Source organism: Nanorana parkeri, unplaced genomic scaffold (genome assembly GCF_000935625.1).
Source record: "Nanorana parkeri isolate BGI_ZX_2015 unplaced genomic scaffold, ASM93562v1 scaffold151, whole genome shotgun sequence".
NCBI classification, from domain to species: Eukaryota; Metazoa; Chordata; class Amphibia; order Anura; family Dicroglossidae; genus Nanorana; species Nanorana parkeri.
The window spans coordinates 199,771-221,042 of NW_017306419.1; the positions used below are offsets into that span (position 1 = coordinate 199,771).

Consider the following 21,272-nt stretch of genomic DNA (forward strand, 5'->3'; position numbering starts at 1 on the left):
TTTTGCCTTACATGTCTTCCAAACTAATTTAATTAGCTGGATAGAGAGGTGAAGGTGGATCCTGCTATGCCAGTGTCATGCTGCTGTTGCTGCTGTTCTTTTGAAAATAACAGTAAGCATCCTTTGTGTCTGCACATGCGTGACCCTTGAAATGTAGGTGGGTTGTCAACCCCCAGAAAAGACTTAAAAGCAAACGATAGCCAAATCTGTTTTAACATTAATAGGTAGATAACAATCTATCAGTTTATTCTGCTCTTTTCCTGTCTTTTTGCTGTCTATTTCTGCCTAGCCGCTATAATATTAGAGTGCCTTAATAGACTTGAAATATTTTCTATTCCGTTCCTGTTTCAGAGACAATTTTTGCCTCCACTTTCTGTCCTAGTGATAATGGATCTTCCCAGTAGCTACACAGAGCAACAATAATCTTACAGATCTTCAAACATCTCATTCTATCTAAAACGGTCCCTGTTTTAGATATATTTTAAACTAAAATTGTTTATAGTATTTTCTATGCAGAGAACACATCAAGATAATTTTAGGATACATTTAAAAAAAATACTTTTGCCATTTGTTTGTAGGCAATTGCCCCCACTCCCTCCTACCCCCACTTTTGTTCTCCCTTTTTGATGGAAGGGGTATCGCAAATACAGATCTGGGATATGGGAAGGGGGTTTCTATTCTTTAGGATCCTTGATATGTCTGTATATAAAATCCCCCTACCCCTGAAGAATCTATTTTGAATTTTTGCAAAGGATTGGGTTAGCAACATAATGTAAGCAACATGGAGTAAGTACCTCCCTTACTCCATGGTCTTGTGACAGCTGTTGGTCTGTTCCTCGTCTTTCCAGTGTTAAAATGTAGACGAGCATTCCTACCAATAACCAAGCCACGTCTCATTCTGATGATGTGGCAGCTGGTCCTGCAGTGATTAAAATGCTCTGGCATGCTGATGTGAGTGGGATAAACAGTAACAGGACAGGTTGCTGGCCAGCATAAAAAGCATATTTGATGGACCAGTTGTCACAAATTAAACTGGTAGAAGAGAAATATGGCAAAGCTTGCAAGGAACAAGCAGTTGCATTCTCATGAGCGGGGGGTGGAAGGGTTTTTTCCTGTTTTGTTTCTTCTTATTGAGATCAGAGTTGGGTTTTAGATTTATTTGCTACCGATTAATGTTTTCTTCTTTTGCTGTTGTCATCTTTTTGCTTCCAGAAACAAATATGTATATACATACCTACAAAAAAAGTCTATAAGTACCTGTTCTCGGTAGTCTTTTTTTTACATTAGCAATAGCCTATTCTTGTCCCTTTAAGAAAGCTATAAATAAAACAAATATCACACACCAACAAACCAATACATGCAACACAGGTAGTTGTGCACAGTGACTATCAGGTAATAATATATACTTGTGAAGGTCTCTCCTAAATATACCCATTTCTGTGTGTAATAGCAAGCTATGTGAATTACTTCCACCTGAAAAGACTCGTTGGCTTTGTACGCAACAGCACATCTCACAAAGTGAATGAACACTCTCAACTGTATTACCAAGAATCCAGCAAATCCAAAATCAATGTGAATCCAAAAGAACAACAGGCTCTCCAACACTACAATGGACAGAGCGGCAGACAATTAATCCAATATGCAGCCGTTGCTTTAATGCGCTTATCGCCGATATTTCATCATTCTAAAAGCACAAAGGAGCCAGCATGCCTTAAATTACAAAGAGGCATAATAAGCAAAATGACAGCCGCCATGGCAGCCACTTTCAAATAGCCGCAGACACCTCATGCGCAATACATGTAAAATATAATAAATAAACTGTCACTTATGTTCACAGCGATCAGTGAGGCAGAAAACATCCTGACTGATGGAAGTCTGACTCCCAATTCTAAAATAGCTTTCCTTCTAATGCAAAATAGCAGATATGCCAAAGAAAATACTTAAGCATCCATTTATAGAATTATTTGCACATTTGATAAAGTACCTTTCAATATTTTTGGCCTGTGTTGGGTTACTTCTGAAATTTGTCCTCTCAGTAATTATTTTTAAGAGTATTTCCAAACAATTTATTAAGTTACTCAGGAACAGCCTCTCTTTAACTTCTATGGAGGAAGACGGCTGCAATTTATGTAAAGTAATCTGGTAATGGTTCCCAGAAAGGCCAACTGGCAAATAGACACGTTCTTAGTTGATAAATTAACTTGGCATTTGGTTAGGTTACCGAAAATAAATCAGCTAAATTGGAGGCTTTCATAGTGTCTCCTGTCAATGTATCAGATTTCAAATTCAAAGAAGCCTTTCTCAACCGCCTCTCCACTGAGAAACCCTCCAATTAATTTTTTGGGTTTTCAGGACCCCCTGCTGAAATTGATTAGATATAAAGCTCTCAGTACATTAGTTGGATCAGTTAGTAGATATAATACATATAATAATGAAGAATATGATGCATTTGACAACTAGAGTGGATCATTTATAATATCCCCTACTCTACATGACACATTTGTTTTTAGTAATGATCATGAAACAATACAAATAGTAATAGTGGTCACACAAAAACAGACAGTGTAGTGCCCCTTTACTGTGGCAGTCGGTGGATAAATTCTCTCTTATATTGGTGATCAGTGGAGAAGGAAGGAAGACCTCCTTAGACTGATGGTCAGTAAAAGATGGCCCCCTTTGCACTGGCAATCATTGGAAAGAATGCGATTAGTGAGAATAATGTCCCTCACATTGGTGGTCAGTGTGGTGCCACTTACATGGCTAAGGTCATTGGTAAAAATGGCCTATTACATTGGAAGGGGGGAGGTAAGAAGGAAGAATGGCCCCCTCGCAAATGGTTTAAAAGGTTGTTATTGTGAGCCAGCTACTAACTTGAGAATTGAGAGGAGAAGATCTACTGGTCCTACACCGTCGACTCTAATGTGTGATATTGGTGTATTAAACAATTCAAGCACTATCAGGTAGGAAACCTATCAACCACTGCTTTTCCCTTAAGTACCTCCTAGTAACCTCAGAAGGAAACCTACAGTTTCCTCAAGAACTGGTTGAGAATGGCTACCTTAAAGGGTATGTCAACACAAAACTGTGGGAAAAGGTTAGATTCCATGTCAGGATATATCTGCTTTCTGGGGCTTCTCTAACTCCCTTTCCTGGTGACAATGTCTATTTTACAAGACAGGAAATGGGGGAAATCTGCAAAAGCAACACATACATAAATGCATATTTTTCCAGCTGAATAGAGTAAACCTAAAATCCCCATTATCTTTTACTTGCTGTCTATGACCCTGTTTCAGAGTTTCTCTCACTTCTTTCACTCTAGTAAATACATTTTCACCAAGACAGAAAGTGAGGAAAAATCTCTTTAACCACTTGCTGACCGGGGTGTTTACACCCCCTTCCTGTCCAGGCCATTTTTCAGTATTCAGCGCTGCGGTACTTTGCTGACGTTTATTCCGTCATGCAACGCTGTACTGAAATTAATTTAATACCATTTTTTGGGGACAGATAGAGCTTTCTTTTGGTGGTATTTAATCACCACTGGGTTATTTTTTTTTTTACTATATAACAAAAAAGTACCGAATATTTAAAAACAAAATGGTTTTCACTTTATTATTTTAGGAAACATTTATTTGTACCCAATTTTTTGGTAAAATATAAAAGGCGGGGTCACGTCGGGTAAATAGACACCAAACATGTCAAGCCTTAAAATTGTGCGCGCCCATGAAATCGCAAAACAACACCATAGCCAAAATTGACCATAGGCGACAATTTAAATGATTTTACAGCTCATCAGTTTAGTGTTATCAGCAATTAATGGCCCTAAAATTATTGCTCTCATTACGACATGTAACACGTGCAGCATAATTGGAGCATTTATGTGGGGGACTTTAAAACATTTTTGTGGGGTTTTTTTTGTTTTATGTGTGTACATTTTTATTTATTTTGTGAGCAATTTTTTTTTAACTTTTTTTTTTTACACTTAACTTTATTGTTATCACATAGGGTGCTAAGAAGTACCCTATGTAATAACAAATTACAGTTAAAGGTCCCCTTTATGGAGACATCAGGGGTCTCTAAGACCCCTAATGTCACCTAGGGACCCCCAGAGAAGCTGATGAAGCACAGATCTGCTTCATCAGCTTCTCTCCGGTTTCTGTACCGGAGATTGACAGAGGAATGCGGAAGTGATGTAATATACATCACTTCCTGCATTCAGAGACCGGGAGGAGAGCGAAGCGGATAAATTCCCCTCAAAATGTTTTGGCTGGAAATATACTTTAATAACCAAATTTGGCCAAAACTGTAAAAAAATTGTACCAGTCCTGTATAATGAAGTGTTGGGTGTACTTAGCAAAGCAACACAGGCTTGACCTATGCTAAATGCCAAGAGTCAGCGTGTAGTACCTGCAAAAACTGTATGCTGCATGTAGATTCTGGTATTGAATTTATGAATTTCATTGTGTTGGTCTTCTTTAGCAGGTGAACGGTAAGATCTGACCTATTACAGAAACAGTATCCTGAAATAAATTCATGTAATATGAAATTTCCATGAGGTCAAGAGTTAGCGTAAAGTGGACATTTGTGGTAAATTACAGGGTACTGAAAAATTGGTGGTTGTGCTAGATTGGCAATTACAGCCGAGCTGTATTTTCTATGGAGTTGTTAAACCTTTCTGAAACAGTCTACGCTATACTTAAGAAACACTCATACTAATGTATGGCCTACTTTATATGAACAGCTGTCTAATTTTAGTGTGCTATGATCTCATGTAATTTATAAAATACAAGGATACATGCAGGAGTAACTGTATTCATGTTCCTATTTTAGGTGACATCTAACATGGTACCCTCAAGAAAGAGAAGTAATGCATTATTTCCCGAACTATACAAAGAATATAGAAATGTCACTAAGGTTTCTGGTTAAATCATCTCTATGTCACAGGGCGCCAACATGATATTGCCCTTACAACAGCAGCTGTCCATATTACATGTCTAACCTGTCAAATCTCATGATCTATTTCCCTCCAGTAATTATTTCAATGGAATCACCAGCACTACTGTCTTTAATGACATTATTAACATCAACTGAGCCCATTTTATGCCAAACTAACAAAACAAGGCATCCCTCCCTCCCTCCTTCCAAACGGACTGGCACTCTAGGCATGTGGGCTGCTATCCCCATAGTAAAGGATTGGCAAGTATTCAGACCCCTTGCTATGTTGATACCAGCCTGCATGCCATTTAGCATTGGAGGGGCAGATTTGAAAGGGGTTTCCCAAAAAAATAGATGTCCCCCTCCCCAAGCACTGGTGACCAATGTGGACGGGCACTGGGCTCTTTGCCACCCCCGGTGCCCTAGGGTGGGAAGATCAAACTGATTTGCCCAGATTCAGTTTAAAGATTAATTTTTAATACAAATGCAGGTTCAGTACACACTTCTGGGTCTAAATTGCATTAAATGCACTGTGACAATCTGAGCCTGTTCATAATAGACATTGGGGTTAATTTACTAAAGGGAAATATGCTGTTCACTTTGTAAATGAATTTGCACTTTGCAGGGTAAGTTTCCCCTCAGCTTAGTAAATGAGGTGAATCTCTGCTGACTTCTAGCATCCAATCATGTGCAAGCAAAAGTACAGTTTTTTTTATTTTCCTTGCACATGATTGGGTGTTCTTTGTAAAGTGAAATTTCACCACATTTACTAAGGCAAAATTCCTCTGAAAAGTGTAATTTCCCTTGTAGAATGGACAGCCAATTTGCCTTTAGTAAATCAAACCCCTTATCTCCAGGGCAAAGTGTCCAAATACCAGTCTACATGTAAGCTTAACCAATTGCATGTCTCTAACCAGTCAGTGCTAACTGCTTACATGTTTGTGAGCACACGATGAAAGGGTATTTAATTAAATAGTCCAGACCTTGTTGTGTGGCTGCAGGCTGTCTCCTGTTGAACAGACACTGAGGAGACAATGTAGGTTTGGCCTGGTGAAGCATGATGTCATAAAAAGGAATCAATGTCCAGCAAAGATGCAGAAGATACAGCCTGAGGTCCGAAATTCAACTCAACATTCAAGTATGGCTAATTCCACCATTTAATCCTTCTTTTACACAGGCTGATAAGCAGGGGATCTGTGCCTGGATCCCTTCCTGATCGGAGCGGTACCAATCGGATGTCACCACTGTGACATACGTGTCCGTCCAGTTTTTTTCCTCCATCTTGCGATGGTGTTAAAAACGTAAAGTAATGGTCTATGGGCAATCGGATGTAAACAGACATGTGTAATTTTACATCAGATTACCCTGGATCTGTCACGATCAGGTGCGGCGAAACTAATCTCTGATGCACATCCATTTACACATGGCTGCCCATAGATTAGAGTTGAAAAACTGACAGGTGGAACCGATCGGACCGCCTGTGTGAAGGGGCCTTATATGTGCAAAATGAGCAGTCATCTAGCAATACATGTTCTGTACTATGGGTTTAGCAATTACTGCATGTCACATTGATGTACAACAAATTATTTTAATGGACCTATCATAAAATGTTTAAGTGTTCACTATAAAATATAATATTTTTAAAGTTAAATGCTATTTCATGTTACATCTAAGTGATAAAACAAAGTTGTATAATTGTGTTATAAACTTTTAACGATCACCAATCTGTGTTCTTTAAACAGTTGAAAAAGGAGTAAAATATGTACTTTAACAATACAGAAAGTATAAGGAAATTATAATTATGCAAAACCGAAACTAGAAAATGTTCAGCAAAGAGGTGGTAACTAATTTATCTTTGGCTTTCTGTTTAGCCATGCAATCATTCATAACTAATATATTCCATTGGTTTCAGTAAAAGGTTTTTGGCTCACGACGTTGGCTGAAAAAACTTAGATATATTTTCCTTAATGTCACGCTGAGCTGCCATGTTCAGATGACCAGGTATTACTTTGTACCAATCTGATATAACTTTATAATTGAAATGTAAGTTTATTATAGTGATTAAACTCACATTTGCTTTTAGGTGGCATTCACAGAGTAAAAACAAATATGCTCTATTTTCTGTAAAATGTGAAGTTCTCTTAAAATTCAATATACTATCAAAATCAACTGCCAAAGAGCACCAGTTGGAAGCATAAAGCAAAATGCAGAATCAGGCATGTGATTATCAATTGTTATTTAATCACTGCATGCAAAGGGCAATGATAATAAATAATCTATAGATCAATCAATCTAGATCTCTTCTTTTCATCAACAGTCTCCTGCAGAGAAGAATTCAATGTCTACAAATGTGAAACATGCATGCAACTGGATTTATTTATCCTGCTTATTCCATTCCCCTGCCAGTAGCCATTCTTAAGCATGAAAGTCGGTGAAGTATGTTGGCTGATTTTCAGTCTGGTATCTCCTTGACAAATTCTCTTTTTACCAACCCTTGATCAGGTTGTGCATAGCACTGAGAATTCTGTATGTTAACTGTCACTGCTATTACAACTTTAGATTCAGATTGTATATGGCAGTCATTTTCTCTTCTGAAAATGAGTTTAGTATGAGCAATTACAGATCATGATTCTGATTAATTCAAAATTGAGTAGCAGCATCAATGATGAAAAGTGCAGTGTTATATCTAGTGCTGGTCAATCTGACTGGCTGAATGGACGGGGGAGGGGGCGGGTACAGCTGTCACTCACGCAGCTGGGCGGATGCAGACATAATTGTTGGGATCCGCTTCAGCTGCGGCGTCTCAGTATACCGCGAGCTGTAGCTCGCGGTATACTGAGCTTAGGGTGACGGGAGGATGTTAGTTTGTGTCCTCCCGTTACCCTAAGGAGAACTATGGGGAAAAGCCCTAACCCCATAGTTCTCCTTTAATACAGAAAATCATGGTCATGTTGTGTTAACACACATGCATTAACGCAACATAGTATGAATCTTTCCTGCTCTTTCTCCTTAAAATAGACAGGAACCACTGCTGGAAAAGCTTCCGTGCTACAGTAAGGGCAGTATAGACTAAGCCCAAGCCCTGAAGGAAAGAAGGGAGCAGTAATAACAAGAAACTGATTGGCAGTACATTTTGCTTATTATAAAGATTACTTACTAGCAGTAGACTCATCTTCTTTCTTGGCTTTACTTTTCTTTGAAGGAGGTGAATGTACATTCTTTTCATCCAATTCTGTGTAAAGAAAAAAAGGTTTTTAGTTTCCTCTAATTCTAAATACAGTATATATACTGTACAGCACATTACAAAACAAACTTGCTACACTTGACTACCCATATGAAGCTACATTAACAAAAACAAAATGCTCAACGTTAGACAAATGTGTTAGCTGATTAAATATTAATAGCAAACAAAACCTAAATATATATTTGTATAAGTAAATAGCACAAAGATAAAATGAAAAAGGAAATATGCAAATTGACTAATTTATTAAAGCAGGAATTACAGTGAATTGAACTAAAGTAATTGATTTTGGGCCTTATTTACCGAAACATGTCATGAAATTAACCTGTGTTTACTTAAAACATCAAATAATGTGAAGGCCCGTCTTTGAAAATTCAGAAAACACCTGTAGAAAATACCTGTTGAATTTGCTAGAAATGCAGTGTTCTTGGCACTTCCTGTGAGTATCACAATCAAGCGGCTATGGTGGCCTTGGACGGCAGCTGCGGAACTAATTTAGTAGGCTGTATGGGATTCGGTCAGTCAGGCGACTTCCTACACACTCAGTGCGCTAGGAAGTCGTTCCACATCATGTATCCCAGCCTTAGCTCAAGGGAAGTTACTATAGTGTTAGGGGTCTGATGGGACTGTAGTATGACCCAGCCGGAGGAGCTATAGATTGTTATCACTGCACACACAACCCCGAGTTGTATTGGCTGCCTCTAACACTCAGTGCATCTGGGAAATACTGTGCAATCTGGATTACTGATAATGCTCTTTATACCCAATTAACAACAGCTGTGTGGAATTTACGTCAGTAGATAGGCATATAGCGTAGGCATGTACTCTTTAGCAGTATCTCTTAATACACTTCATTTGGCATGTAACCCTTCAGTAGTAATTCTTAATACACTCCAGTTGGCATGTAACCCTTCAGTAGTAATTACACAGGCATCTGACTTCAACATGTACTCATCAGCAGTAGTATCAGGCAACTATCAGGTAGTTCAATATAGAGCTTAGAGCCCAGATACTTGCGGTTCAGCTGTTTCAAGCTGTGGGGATCAGTCTCTTTCCTTTGTGGTTGAGAGGAGCTGTAGCGAGGAGATGTGCCAGCAAGTTCTGCGATCTAGGCAGGGGTTGGGAGCCGGACTGGTTCAGTGGAGACAGTGGAGGCAATTCGCTCGACGTTCCACATTGACTGAATTCTTGGATGGGTCAGATGGCCCTTTTAAGATGGATGTGTTGCTTTTTTTTTTAACATTAGGCATTGCCCATCCATGTTTCCCACTCCTTTTCTCATACCTTGAGATCACTATTACTTCAGTACCTCTGGTCTTGCAAGTTGGCTTATTTATGGCATGATATCTTAGTTAGGAGTAAGTGGAATGGGGGATCAGGTCAATCTCACATGGAATTATACTACCTGATTGAGTCATATCACAGATTGGGTCTTCCATGGCTGTCCATAAAGCAACATCTCACCCCGTTGCCCCTCATGTCCCTCCTTGGGTTTAGACCCCCTCACCCCTCAAGTTTTTTTCCTTTGACATGCTTGCATGACTGCTACTCTGACTTTCTGGCTACGTGGAGCATCTGGATAGAATTTTCCTGTTCCACTAAGCTGCACCCGTGTCTTTGGTCTGTAAGCATGAAGTTTGCTGGGAGTTTATTTTGCATGGTGTCTGAACTCCAGACAGGAATTCCCCTTCTCTTCTCTCCCTTTCTTTTCCCCTTTCTTCCTTTTTGTCTTTGTGATGGTGTATCCTCTCTGGATTCAAGATTATTTTTTGATTGCTTGATATACTGTATACTGGTGTATATCTACTCTTGTATGGTAAGTACATTATTATATGTGGGGGAGGATTGCTCTAGACCAATCTGCATTGGTTCCTGTCATTTGTATTTTTGGAATTTCTCAATAAACGTTATTATTTAAAAAAAATAATGTATCAGCTACTCAGGTTTACATTCTACCTCCCACATCAGGGCCTGGGTGCAGATGATATGCGAAACCCAACAACTTGCTCATAAAGCATACAAGAGATAAAATCAAGAGAAAATGTAAAAAAAAATACAAAAAATATCACTGGAGGCCTTCACAGTTAAAACTGTTTTAAAAATGTTAGAAATATATTATTTACAATGGTAAGGTTATTAGAAATTCTATTTCTCATTACTGATACCTTCTAGCTTTCTTACTCAACCACTACCACATATAGACAAAGAAATCTGACATAATTATTTTGTGATTTCAGGTGAAACCTTCAATTGCAGTTAATGGGAATACTTACTGGAGCATATAGTATTCTGTATATATAATCAGAATAATATTGGTTTTGATACCTGATCCACTTTCGTATTGTGTAGCTGCAGATGAATAAATTAATGCAACGTTCATTTGTTATATAATGTGGCATAAGTGGTTATAAAAGATGCCACACAAAAAAAAACAAGCTGAATTAAATATCACACTTAAAGCAATGTCCTTGCATACAAATAAAGCAAAGGTAATTCAATAGACTGTTGAGTGTTCTGAGGACATTTAATAACTATCAGCTTCTGTGAGCAAGAATTTCTTTAGGTGACAGAAGACAAATGTAACCTATTTACCCTGTGCCCTGAAGAGAGACGCCTTCATTTAAATCATATTCTTTCAATTTAACTATGCATTTTTCATTAAAGCATGGTTTAATTTACTGGAGAGTGGCTGGATAAGAGAAAATAAGTCGATTATTTTCCATTTATGAAAACAAAAGCACTGACAAATACAAGGCTAGGAAAAGACACTGGTGCCTAGGCAGAAATCCTCTACATTCATAACTTTGAATAGATGTGGACCATAACAAAATTAGGAGTGCCTTTTAGCCCCGCATGCTCCAACTCAAATGCATAAATGTGAACTTATTCAAGCAGTATTGTACGAGTTACCATGTTACACACCAAACATCCAGCTGATATAAGACACATGGGGTGTGACTTACAATACGAAGGGAGAAAGTGGCCACAATTGTTCAACTTCATCTCAATTTTAGTCTGATGTGCTCCAAAAAATGTTTACAAAACAGATGTAAACATTAATTATTGTCATTTTAAATATCCAAAGTTGTAGCTGGGGTTAGCCATTGAGTATTAATAGTGTTTCAGTTTTTAAAACTCCAGTTTCAATATCAAATGTAAATATAAAGCTTTGATGCAATACTTACCTCCTCACCGCAGAAAGTCTGTTCCACAGCTAGCAAATTAACAAATGAAAACAATCTTCATTCAACCCACTGTAAGCCCATGTTGCTAAGACAACACTCCCTGTGGGTGTATCACTACTTTCTCCTGGGTACACAGAAGGGATGTACCGATACCGCTTTTTCGGTATCGACTACTAGTACCCATATTTATCTTTCGGTACTCACTGATACCGAATACCAATACCGGTACTTCCGGGAACATGGAGCTGGCTCCATTCTGTTTCGCTGGCTCAATGCGGATTGGCAGGGAAGCCGGCTCCATGTTCTCTTGCAACACTGCAGGTCAGAGGAAATCTTCCTTTTACCAGAAGTTCCGGTATGGGGGGTAAGTATTGGAGCATTTGGGTGAGTACGAGTACTAGTATGGGTATCTGTGCATCTCTAGTACACAGCACAATGTGCCTGTGGAAAGCAGAGTATATAAGACCACTCTACTACTGCTTGGGGGCAGAGAGATAGAGGACCTCAAGAAGTCATGTATATGTCCAAAAGACTCTTCATTTGAAGTACATACATAATTTATTTTTCAATAAATATGCAGGTGGAGGTGGGGTGCTTTTTTTAAAGCTTGACTCTGGGCAACAACAACTAACCAGTATTAAAACACTTAACTGTAATGTCTTCCTTATAGGGTAAAGCGCTGCACAGACTATCGGCGCTATGTATCCTGATTCCTGTATAATAATAATAATAATAATAATAATGTGGGGGAAAGTATAGCTCCTGCTTACTCTTGTGCCCGCTTGCATGTGAATGCTGTAGTTCTTATAGACCTTGCATCTCCTCCTGCCTCTCCTCCTGATCATTCACAAAACACACAGGCACATTTATTTAAAAAAAAGTGACAGTTACTTTCCAATGAGTTCAATGAGACTTGAAAGTTACAGTCACATGGTTTAAAATATAGATCCTTATCCTTGTGTAAACTTTCATAACCCAAGCCTTTTGTCATTTTGTACATTGGTTGACTAACAGAGCTGTGTGGGGTGCAGATTGCAGAATTAGTAGGGTGATAGACAGAAGGTATTGTATGTAGACAGATGGTGAAAAAATTAACCTAGAGTCATTTTCTACTATATTTGAGAAAAACCTATGAAAACACCCTGTGTGTGCACACAGTGGAAGGGATTTCTATACACACTTCATTTATTACAGGTCAATGCGGCTGAATGTCTAGGAGGAAGCAGTCCAGCACTTAATTCCCTTTTTGTCCAGTATTTTAGGTTAGAAGCACAGACAATCAACTGCACCTGCTGCTTTCAGGTAAAAAAATTATATGATGGCAGTATACTTCGTTTCTTCATTAAATCGGCAAACATAACCAACACAAGTTAGTTAATTCATGATAATAACAACAATAATAATAATGGTATTAAAAACAGTGCATAGATATGGTAAATGTCAAGCTAAAACATGTTACTTTTCAGAAGCTTTCAATAAGTATCATCATATACGGGAGCTTTTAACTACAAAAGGATTTGTATTTTCGTCCATCTAGTTCTGAATTTTACACAGCGCTGCCACAGAGTACAGACCTGTTTGGCAGGGCAGATGACCTAACTTTTCTCTCTATCAGTTAAAGGAAATCTTTGAGGTGAGAGATTTCCACTAATCCTCATAGTTAGAGCCGACCTGTGACAAAGAAGCTGTCACAGGTCGGCCCTATGCATTGGGAAGTGAGCAGAAACATGCACCAATCTGCTCACTTCCTGATCGTCTCCCTGCAGTGAACGGTGACTGTCAGTCACGGCTCCCCGCAGGGATTCTCCCCTCCCCTCTCTAATGCTCCAGCGCTGAGTGGAGGAACAAAGAGAGGAGGGAGCGGGCACAGCTGGCTCTGCCTCTGGTTAGGCAGAGCCAGCTGTCACTCACGCAGCTGGATGGATCTCAACAGTAATGTGGGGATCCATCCCGGCTGCGGCGCTCACAGTATATTGCGGGCAATAGCCCACGATATACTGAGCTTTGAGTCATGGGAGGATGCTAGTACATGTCCTCCCGTGACTCTAAAAATAACTATGGGGAAAAACACTTACCCCATAGTTCTCTTTTAAGTATCGCTTACAGGTCTTGTCCCTCCCTCAGCCCGTGATTGGACATTCAGGAATCAAATTCTTAAGATCAGTCACAAACGTTGTGATTGTTCCATAAAAAGATTGTGAACTATTTCTTGCTGGTAAAATAGAGGCTGTATTGTACATAGCAATTGTATATTTTGTTTAGGTCACATTACAATACATATTAAATCTAACATAAGACAAAAGCACAAACTTTTAAAGCTGAACCTCAGGCAAACAGCTAAATACCAAATTGAATACATAAAAGGGAGCGGCCTTACCTGCAAATAATTTATATTTTTCTCCCCCCAGTCCTGAGTTTTACACAACTCTGTCACATAGCATAACCCAGTCTAATAGGGTAAAAGACAATTTATGCACTTTTTGGCCAATTAGTGTCAGGATCTTTTTTATTGCTCATATGCTTTAAGTAGTTCTAATGTTTTTTTGTTTGTTTTTGTTTAATCTTTATTTTCAAGTTTTTGATCACAGAGAAAAAAGACCCCAAAGCGGATGCCATACAGAATAACAATCGGGCAATCAGCCCACACACAACCAGCAGGCTCGAACTGGTAAATGTAAATGGTGCACAAGGCACTACATAGAGTTTAAGCAAATAGGCACCCGGATCCCCAAGTAGTTCTAATGTTTCAATTTGTGTCTTTTACATCTGCCTGGGGTATATTTCATTTCAATCCTTTAGTGGCTTTATTGGGGCCAGTAGGAATGCCCGCCACCTTGTCCCTGCTGAGAAAGAAGAGGAGGCTCCTGTGACATCACATGATAAGCTAGAAAACTGCAGGGGAAAAAAACCTACTGTCAATGGTTTATAGGAAAAAAATAAACATACCTTTAACAAATAAAACAATTTTGAGTTATAATTTCTTAATAATTAATTGTTCTACACAGGATTGGCATGAAAACATTTAGCATTTTCCAATAGCATCCAATTGTTTAATCTTCAAACATGTGCAATTGGGCAAAAACAAAATAGCAAAAATCTATTGGTAATTGTTGAGGATATTGACAGTGTTGGCAGTGTTGCATTGATTAGAATAATACATGTATGGACAACTTTAGCTTTCTATTAGCAAAAACGAATGTGAAGTCTGGTGGATAAACTCTTGTTGACAGAAATATGAATGATTGCAGAAATAGCTAAGACTACAGTACTACTACTACTGATGTAAATTGTAACAGCACCATGCGTTCTAAATTAATATCACTGTATCTGCATAGTATAAAGAACTCTGTCAAAGCCAATAAACATTGAAGCATCTGGAAATATTTTTATTAAGCTGAGGTTATTTGACTGTTATACAAATCCTGCCTCAATCTTTAGCTGCGGAAATATTTTGAGCATATGTGTAATCATAATCAGAAATAAATAACACCTGATCAGATCCATCCCATGCTCTCAGGTGGCATCATCATGTTTGTGCACAATTAACTCTATATACAGACAGATGAAGGGGGAAAATGGCCTTTGAATGCTGAGGCTTTGTTGTGCCGAATGGCATCAAATAGCCTTTGAAGAATTAGAGTAAATCTCAAACTCAGTACTCATTATGCACGTCTCTGCCCACTAAAATGAGGAATGAAGCCCTTAGTCTTTGGATTTTCTGATGGAACTGAGACATGTGGATACCTTTAAGTCTGGCTCACTGTAACCTGCCTGGGTGTACTTTCAAAGTAAGTGAAACACACTCATTGAAACCATTAGGAAACGTGGCACTCCTATGTTAATTAAAGATTGGTGTGTAATGTTTAATTGATCAATCAGCATATGGCCCATGTCTGACAAAATGTCTAAAACATTTCACGCATCATTGCGCTTAAAGGGTTATTAAACCCTCACTTTTTTGCATTTAGCTAATGCTAGCAAGTCGTAAATATATGCAAAAACGTTTTTTTTTAAAAACCTTTTAAGAGAGGTTCAAACTTACCTGTGTCTCCGCCAGGCACTCCCATCTGAACATCTGAAAATTTCTCGGGTGGCCGCAAAGGATCTTGGGGTGGGCGCATGCACAGTTCAGATGTTCGGCCGGGAGACGAGGAGAGACACAAGGTAAGTCTATGGAGCAGTGTTCACCTGCACAGACTCCATGGGACATGAGCAAAGAGGAGGACAGAGGAGGACAGAGGAGTCAGTGCTGGATCGGAGACCCGCAGCACCGCTGTAGGGACAGCTAAAAACGACAGTAAGGAAGAAGAAGATCAGATTAAGAGGCATAATTTAAGGTAAGTCCTTACAGTAACATGTGGGGGGGATCCTTTAATGTCACTTTAATCATAGAGCATATAATATGAACACAGCAAAGCCATTTATAGGAAACTACCCCCACCAAAACTCTTCCCCATCTATAGGTGTTAACCCACAAAGTGCCACACATGCACAAAAAAGTATTAACTCTATACACTCAACATCTCTTCAGTTGACACAGGGGTGCTGCACGGCTGTTTGCGAGCTGGTGTGTGCACCCTGTCACTGGATCCAAGTGGACCAACTTTGAGCAGCACTTAGTATATCAGCTTTGAAACATTCTCATGTTATATTATCTGGACAAAACAGTCCCATCTTTGCCTTTGTAATATTTAAAGGAACCAATGAGTATTGGTTCTTGAACAGACTTGTAGGCAGCCACAAATTCATGCAGCTCTGTAATCATCAATACATCATTACATGTATTTTTTTAAAATTGGAAGCAGTGTAAGCATACGTTTGTCCTTGTATCAACCTCTTTGCAGTCCCTGTACAACAAAGCTGGAGTGTAATAAGCAATACAAGAAGCCAATCCTTTTATGTGCTCACAGAAAGCATGCTGATGGGAGGGAAAAGCAGAGTGACAGAAAGATGGTCTCATAATTGTGCTCCTTCTCCTTTCACTGTCCAGTTAAAAGCAGGGGTGAGTCCAAAATTACATGGGTTCAAATGGCTTGGGCTCAGAGGAAGTGCGTTGAATGATGCTGGCTTCAGACTGAGGACCTCTAGTGGCAAAAAAGGACGGAGGGGAAGCTGAATATTGCAAAAAGTTCTCTACCGAAGCTGAATGTGCAGCGAAAGTTAATTTTGATATTTGTATCTTTTAATGGACTATTCATTTTTACCTTGTTATTTTTGGCAAGAGTTCTGCTTTAAGTTACTAGAAAAGAATAATAACATTGAAAGGATGTGAAAAATAAAGACATTTCACATGAACTAATATTACGTGAACTAATATCACATGGATTATCGATGTCACCAGACAGATCAGTCCGAAAAAAAGACAGACATTAGATATACAAATAACTCAGGAAACACTATTAATAAGCCAGAATACTTAAGACAGCAGCGAATCAGAGTTAGGAAAGATATAAATATAAAGTGACAGGCAGATAGAAATGCACTAATTGAAAAACAATGAACCGAGCCAAAACTGAAGGAAGTTTGGGATGACCCTGGAATGAGTTTGGAGCTGTCAGAACGCTTCCTGGACAGCTTGAAATGAGATGTCCTTGGTGCTGAAACTTGTTACAGACACAATGTAATCATAGTGCCTGAAATTTCTTCAAGAAACAAGACTTACATGGAATGACCATGCTGCCTTGTACCAGCCAGAAACCATCCAATCCGATATTATCAAATCACTAAAATTTGCTTTTCTTTTCTACATTTTCTTTTTGCATAAATATAAAATTCTGTAACAGTCTGCAATTGCATACCAAAAAAAGTTAAAGTAGAAGCTTCATCTCCTCCAGCAAGCAGAGTAAACAGCACCCTGCATCCTTGAATTGACATAATTAATACCTTTATAATATTTGGTGGTCACATGACTGCCTCTTGATCCTCAGTAATCTGCACAGCCAGGGTAGTGCACAGGCATGAAGCCACAGTGGCATGCCACTGCTGTGAGCTGACTACAGAGATACTGCATGTCAGCATAGCCAGCTGTAGTCCAACTGTGGAAGCACGCAGAAGGGCAGGGAAGTGGCTTAGTGATTACCACTTCTGCCTTGCAGCATTGGGGGTCCCCAGTTAAAATTGCGGTCAAAACACTATCTCCAAAGAGCTTTCATGTTCTCTGTGTGCTTTTGTGGGTTTCCTTCAGGTACGCCAGTTTACTCTCCAAAGACGAGATGGAAAATGAAATGGTTAAATGGCTCCTGTCTAAATTGGCCCTTTATGTGTGTGCAATAGGGACCTTAGACTGTAAGCTCCTTGAGGGTAGGGACTGATGTGAATGTGCAGTATGTAAAGTGATGCATAAATTGTTGGCGCTATATAAATACCTATAATAAAGAGGGGGGCAATGCCACTGATGAATTGCTTGGCAGTGGGTGAGGGCTATCATCTTAGTACAGGAAGAACCATAGCCATAGCCAATACTGTGACTGGCAGGATCTTCAAGAAATAAGTAGTACATGTTTTGGTGCATTGATGTGAATTGAGGGTCCGTTGAAAATCAATAGGCAAATGTATTTATTAAATGTCCGTACATGTATGTGAATGGGCCTTTAGGGTTTACATCCACTTTATTGAATGCAAAACACATGCAGTGTGAGAATATGCATGGTGCCAACTAGTATATTACCTAGAAACAAAAGCAGATGTTATGTGTAATTTTAGTAATTAACCAGTTGACATCCGCGGTGTTAAACCCCCTTCCCATCCAGGCCATTTTTCAGTATTCGGCGCTGCGGTACTTTGACTGACATTTATTCCGTCATGCAGCGCTGTACTGAAATGAATTTTATACCCTTTTTTGGGGACAGATAGAAAACGAGCACATATAGGCGATCGGCGTGCTATGGACCCGCTGATCGCCTATATGTGAAACACCCGGTACCGGGTGTTCGCATTGGTCGGGTCTTTTCTGCCCGTGCGTGCCCGCTAGGGGGCGCGCACGAGCAGAAAAAAAATGCCGTCTGGCGACGGCAACCCGCCAATGCAGCAGTGCCGTCCGTCTGTTTTTCTACTACGGGCGGACGGCAAGAGGTTAATATTGGTAAGTCAGAGCAATGATCGCCAATTGTGAAATTTGCAAATGAAGAAAATTCCTGTAGAGTTGAGTGTCACAAAACAGCTGTTTAGGATTTCCATAACTATTTGTGAAGTTTTATTGAATCCAGAGCTATATATGAGAAATGATCACCATTGATCAACATTACAAGCATAAATCAAGGAAGTCCAAAAAGAAACAAAGCACAATGTAGCTGCCAGTAGCTGCAAATAATGTATTACTATTATCAAAGATGTCTTAATTAACATACTAATCTGTTTATGTAAGGTGTTTCAGAGGGATCTAGTTTGCAAAAGTAACTCCAAATAAATGTTTTTTTTAATCATATAAAAACTGTATATTTATAATGTAGTTTATACTTGCTTCTGTTGGAGGGCAGTTCCCTGATTGGTCTCTGATGACAAACCTTCCTCCCTGACAGATCCCCCAATGCTAAAATCAGATGTGTCTACTCACATTGTTTTGCATATTGACATTGTCTAGTGAAATGTTTATTCTCTAAAATCTGTTTCCAAGAAGAAAAACATAAAAAAGCACAAATTGTTCCCCTACAGTTTTGCCACCCCAAGCACCAGCTTACTTTACCTGTAATAATGAAGGCTAACCCACTGTTGAAGTTGCTATTTTTTAAGCTAAGGTTTAATATGCTTATATTTGCCCTTCCATATTTCCCCATTTTCCCCTCATTAATATGTTGATGACATTTTTAAATAAACTAATAATAACTAATAAACTAAACCTTTCCATTTTCATTACACACCTTATTTTAGATCCAGTGACATCTTCAGCCCTGATACAAGCAGTGGGTTGGCTGTTTGGGGAGGGGTTATGCAAATATCAAAATGCATTTATGGTTGGATATCAGTCTGGAGTAGTGGATGTTCCTGAGCAGGCTGCATTTCCATGCAGCTCGCCCTAGGTAACATCCATATGTTAAGCCAAACCTCTATTAGAAGAATTGAAATCCAATTAATGAAATGAGTAGACCAGAGAAAGTCAGGCTGGGGAGGAAAGAGCTAGAAGATGGTGCAAGTCCTCCAGCTGGGAAATGAGCTTCTAATGCACACTGTGAGACACTCATGTTGTCCAGTAAAATCAGACTTAGGGGGTGTAGCAGAGCATCCCAGAGGGAGCCTGGGAAAGTCCTGTTCAGAGTTTATATGTCTCCCAGGTTCCTCTCCTATACATTTAGGAATTGTTGATCAGTGCAGGGTTTACTCATCTCTCCACTGGCAATTTAAGCTCACCTGGAGCCTGTACTAAGAGCTCCCTGCCAGGGGATCAGACAAGTCCTGTCTGAGAGAGCTGCAAGGTATGGTGGAAAACTTGCTAACAGTTAATGTGGAGGCTGACAAGCAGTAGGCCTGCTCAGCCTGTTAGTTAGGATTAGGAGCTATATCTTTTGTTTGTGAAGTTAGTGCCGGTATCCAGCTACGTTTTATTTTGTTGATTTCTTGTGAACCCCTGTACAGCACCTGTGAATGCTCTTGTAAATATCACTAATAAACACTGAACTGTTTGCCACTACTCCCCTGGATTTGGTATATGTGCCCAAGAAACTGCTTATTCCCAGGGGGGTTTATGTGCCAGCTACCAATCGCCTGCTCACCAGGGTTATTCAGAAAGCTACTTCTGTGGTACCGAGCAGAATAGAAAAACTGTAAAAAACAGTAGAAAATGATTGGGTGGAGCTAGCAGTGACAGCTAGCTCCGACTAACTGTTTTCTATTGGCCTGGACCAGCTGTCATTACAATGAGAGCTTGTCGGAACCGGCAGTGATATTAAAGCCTGCTCCGCTAAGCTCTTATCGTAATGACAGATCAGCATCCCTGGTTACACAGTAACCAGGGACGCTGTTCTGTCATTACGATGAGAGCTTAGCAGAGCCAGCTTTAATATCACCGCCGACTCTGACAAACTCGGCGGAGTTGCCGTGATATCACGGCGGCTCCGCCGGGCTCTCAGTGTACTGACAGATCAGTGTCCCTGGTTACCTGGTAATGAGATGACGGCTGGCTCCGCCCAGCTGTCAGTAGCAGGCCAGCCTCAGCTTTCAACTCGGCTCAGTCGAGCCGAAGCATATGCCGAAGGGGTCCTGGGGCCGAAGCTAGCCGAAGGATCAGCCGAAGCTACAGCTAGATCCTTCGACAGCTTTGTGAATACAGTCCATGTACCCATTGCACTCCTGACCGCACGTCCAACAAAGTATCCTGGGTGCTCAGTAGTCGACGGATGGCCACCGTCAAAGTAATGCAGAAAAGAAATAGACACCGGCACTCCAATAATAAATCGATTACGTCTATTTATTGACGTACATCAAAAGCAAAATAACACATTTAGTGCAACGTTTCGGGGACACACAGGAACCCCTTCATCAGGCAAAACAAGTGAGATTTGTGAATAGACCCCTAAGTAATTTCAGCAGAGGAGAGGAGCCAGAAGAGCCTGTACAACTGTGCCTGAAGGACTGAAGGTTCAACTCTAAACCAAGGATTTAACACACCAACCAATATTAGCCAGTTACAGCCATTGATTGGTGCTTATGTGTCATTTTTGTTTTGCACATTTTTTTGTTGGGATACTAGAAGGTATAAGTTAGAATAAAAAGAAAATTAGGGAGAAAAGGCAAAGACAAGCAATGCTACATTTTTTCCAACTTTAGTACTAGGAAGTTTACATTTATTGATGTTAGTGTAGGAGACACGTGGATGTACTGGGGAAATGGGTGCTGGTGCTAATGCAGAGAGATAGAGAGACACTACTGCCAATAGAATACAACAATTCTGTCGTTTTACTTGTGTCGTTGTTTCAAACTGT

At 39.6% G+C, this 21,272-nt stretch overlaps 1 protein-coding gene across 1 annotated transcript in view; it reads right to left on the reverse strand.

Annotated features, from left to right (window-relative positions):
• Window positions 1–21,272, reverse strand: part of MACROD2 (MACRO domain containing 2) — a 1,661,433-nt gene that overhangs the window by 27,280 nt on the left and 1,612,881 nt on the right. Inside the window, exon 14 of the mRNA XM_018554264.1 lies at window positions 8,090–8,164. Within this exon, the coding sequence (XP_018409766.1) occupies window positions 8,090–8,164 (75 nt within the window). The remainder of the gene's footprint in view (window positions 1–8,089; window positions 8,165–21,272) is intronic.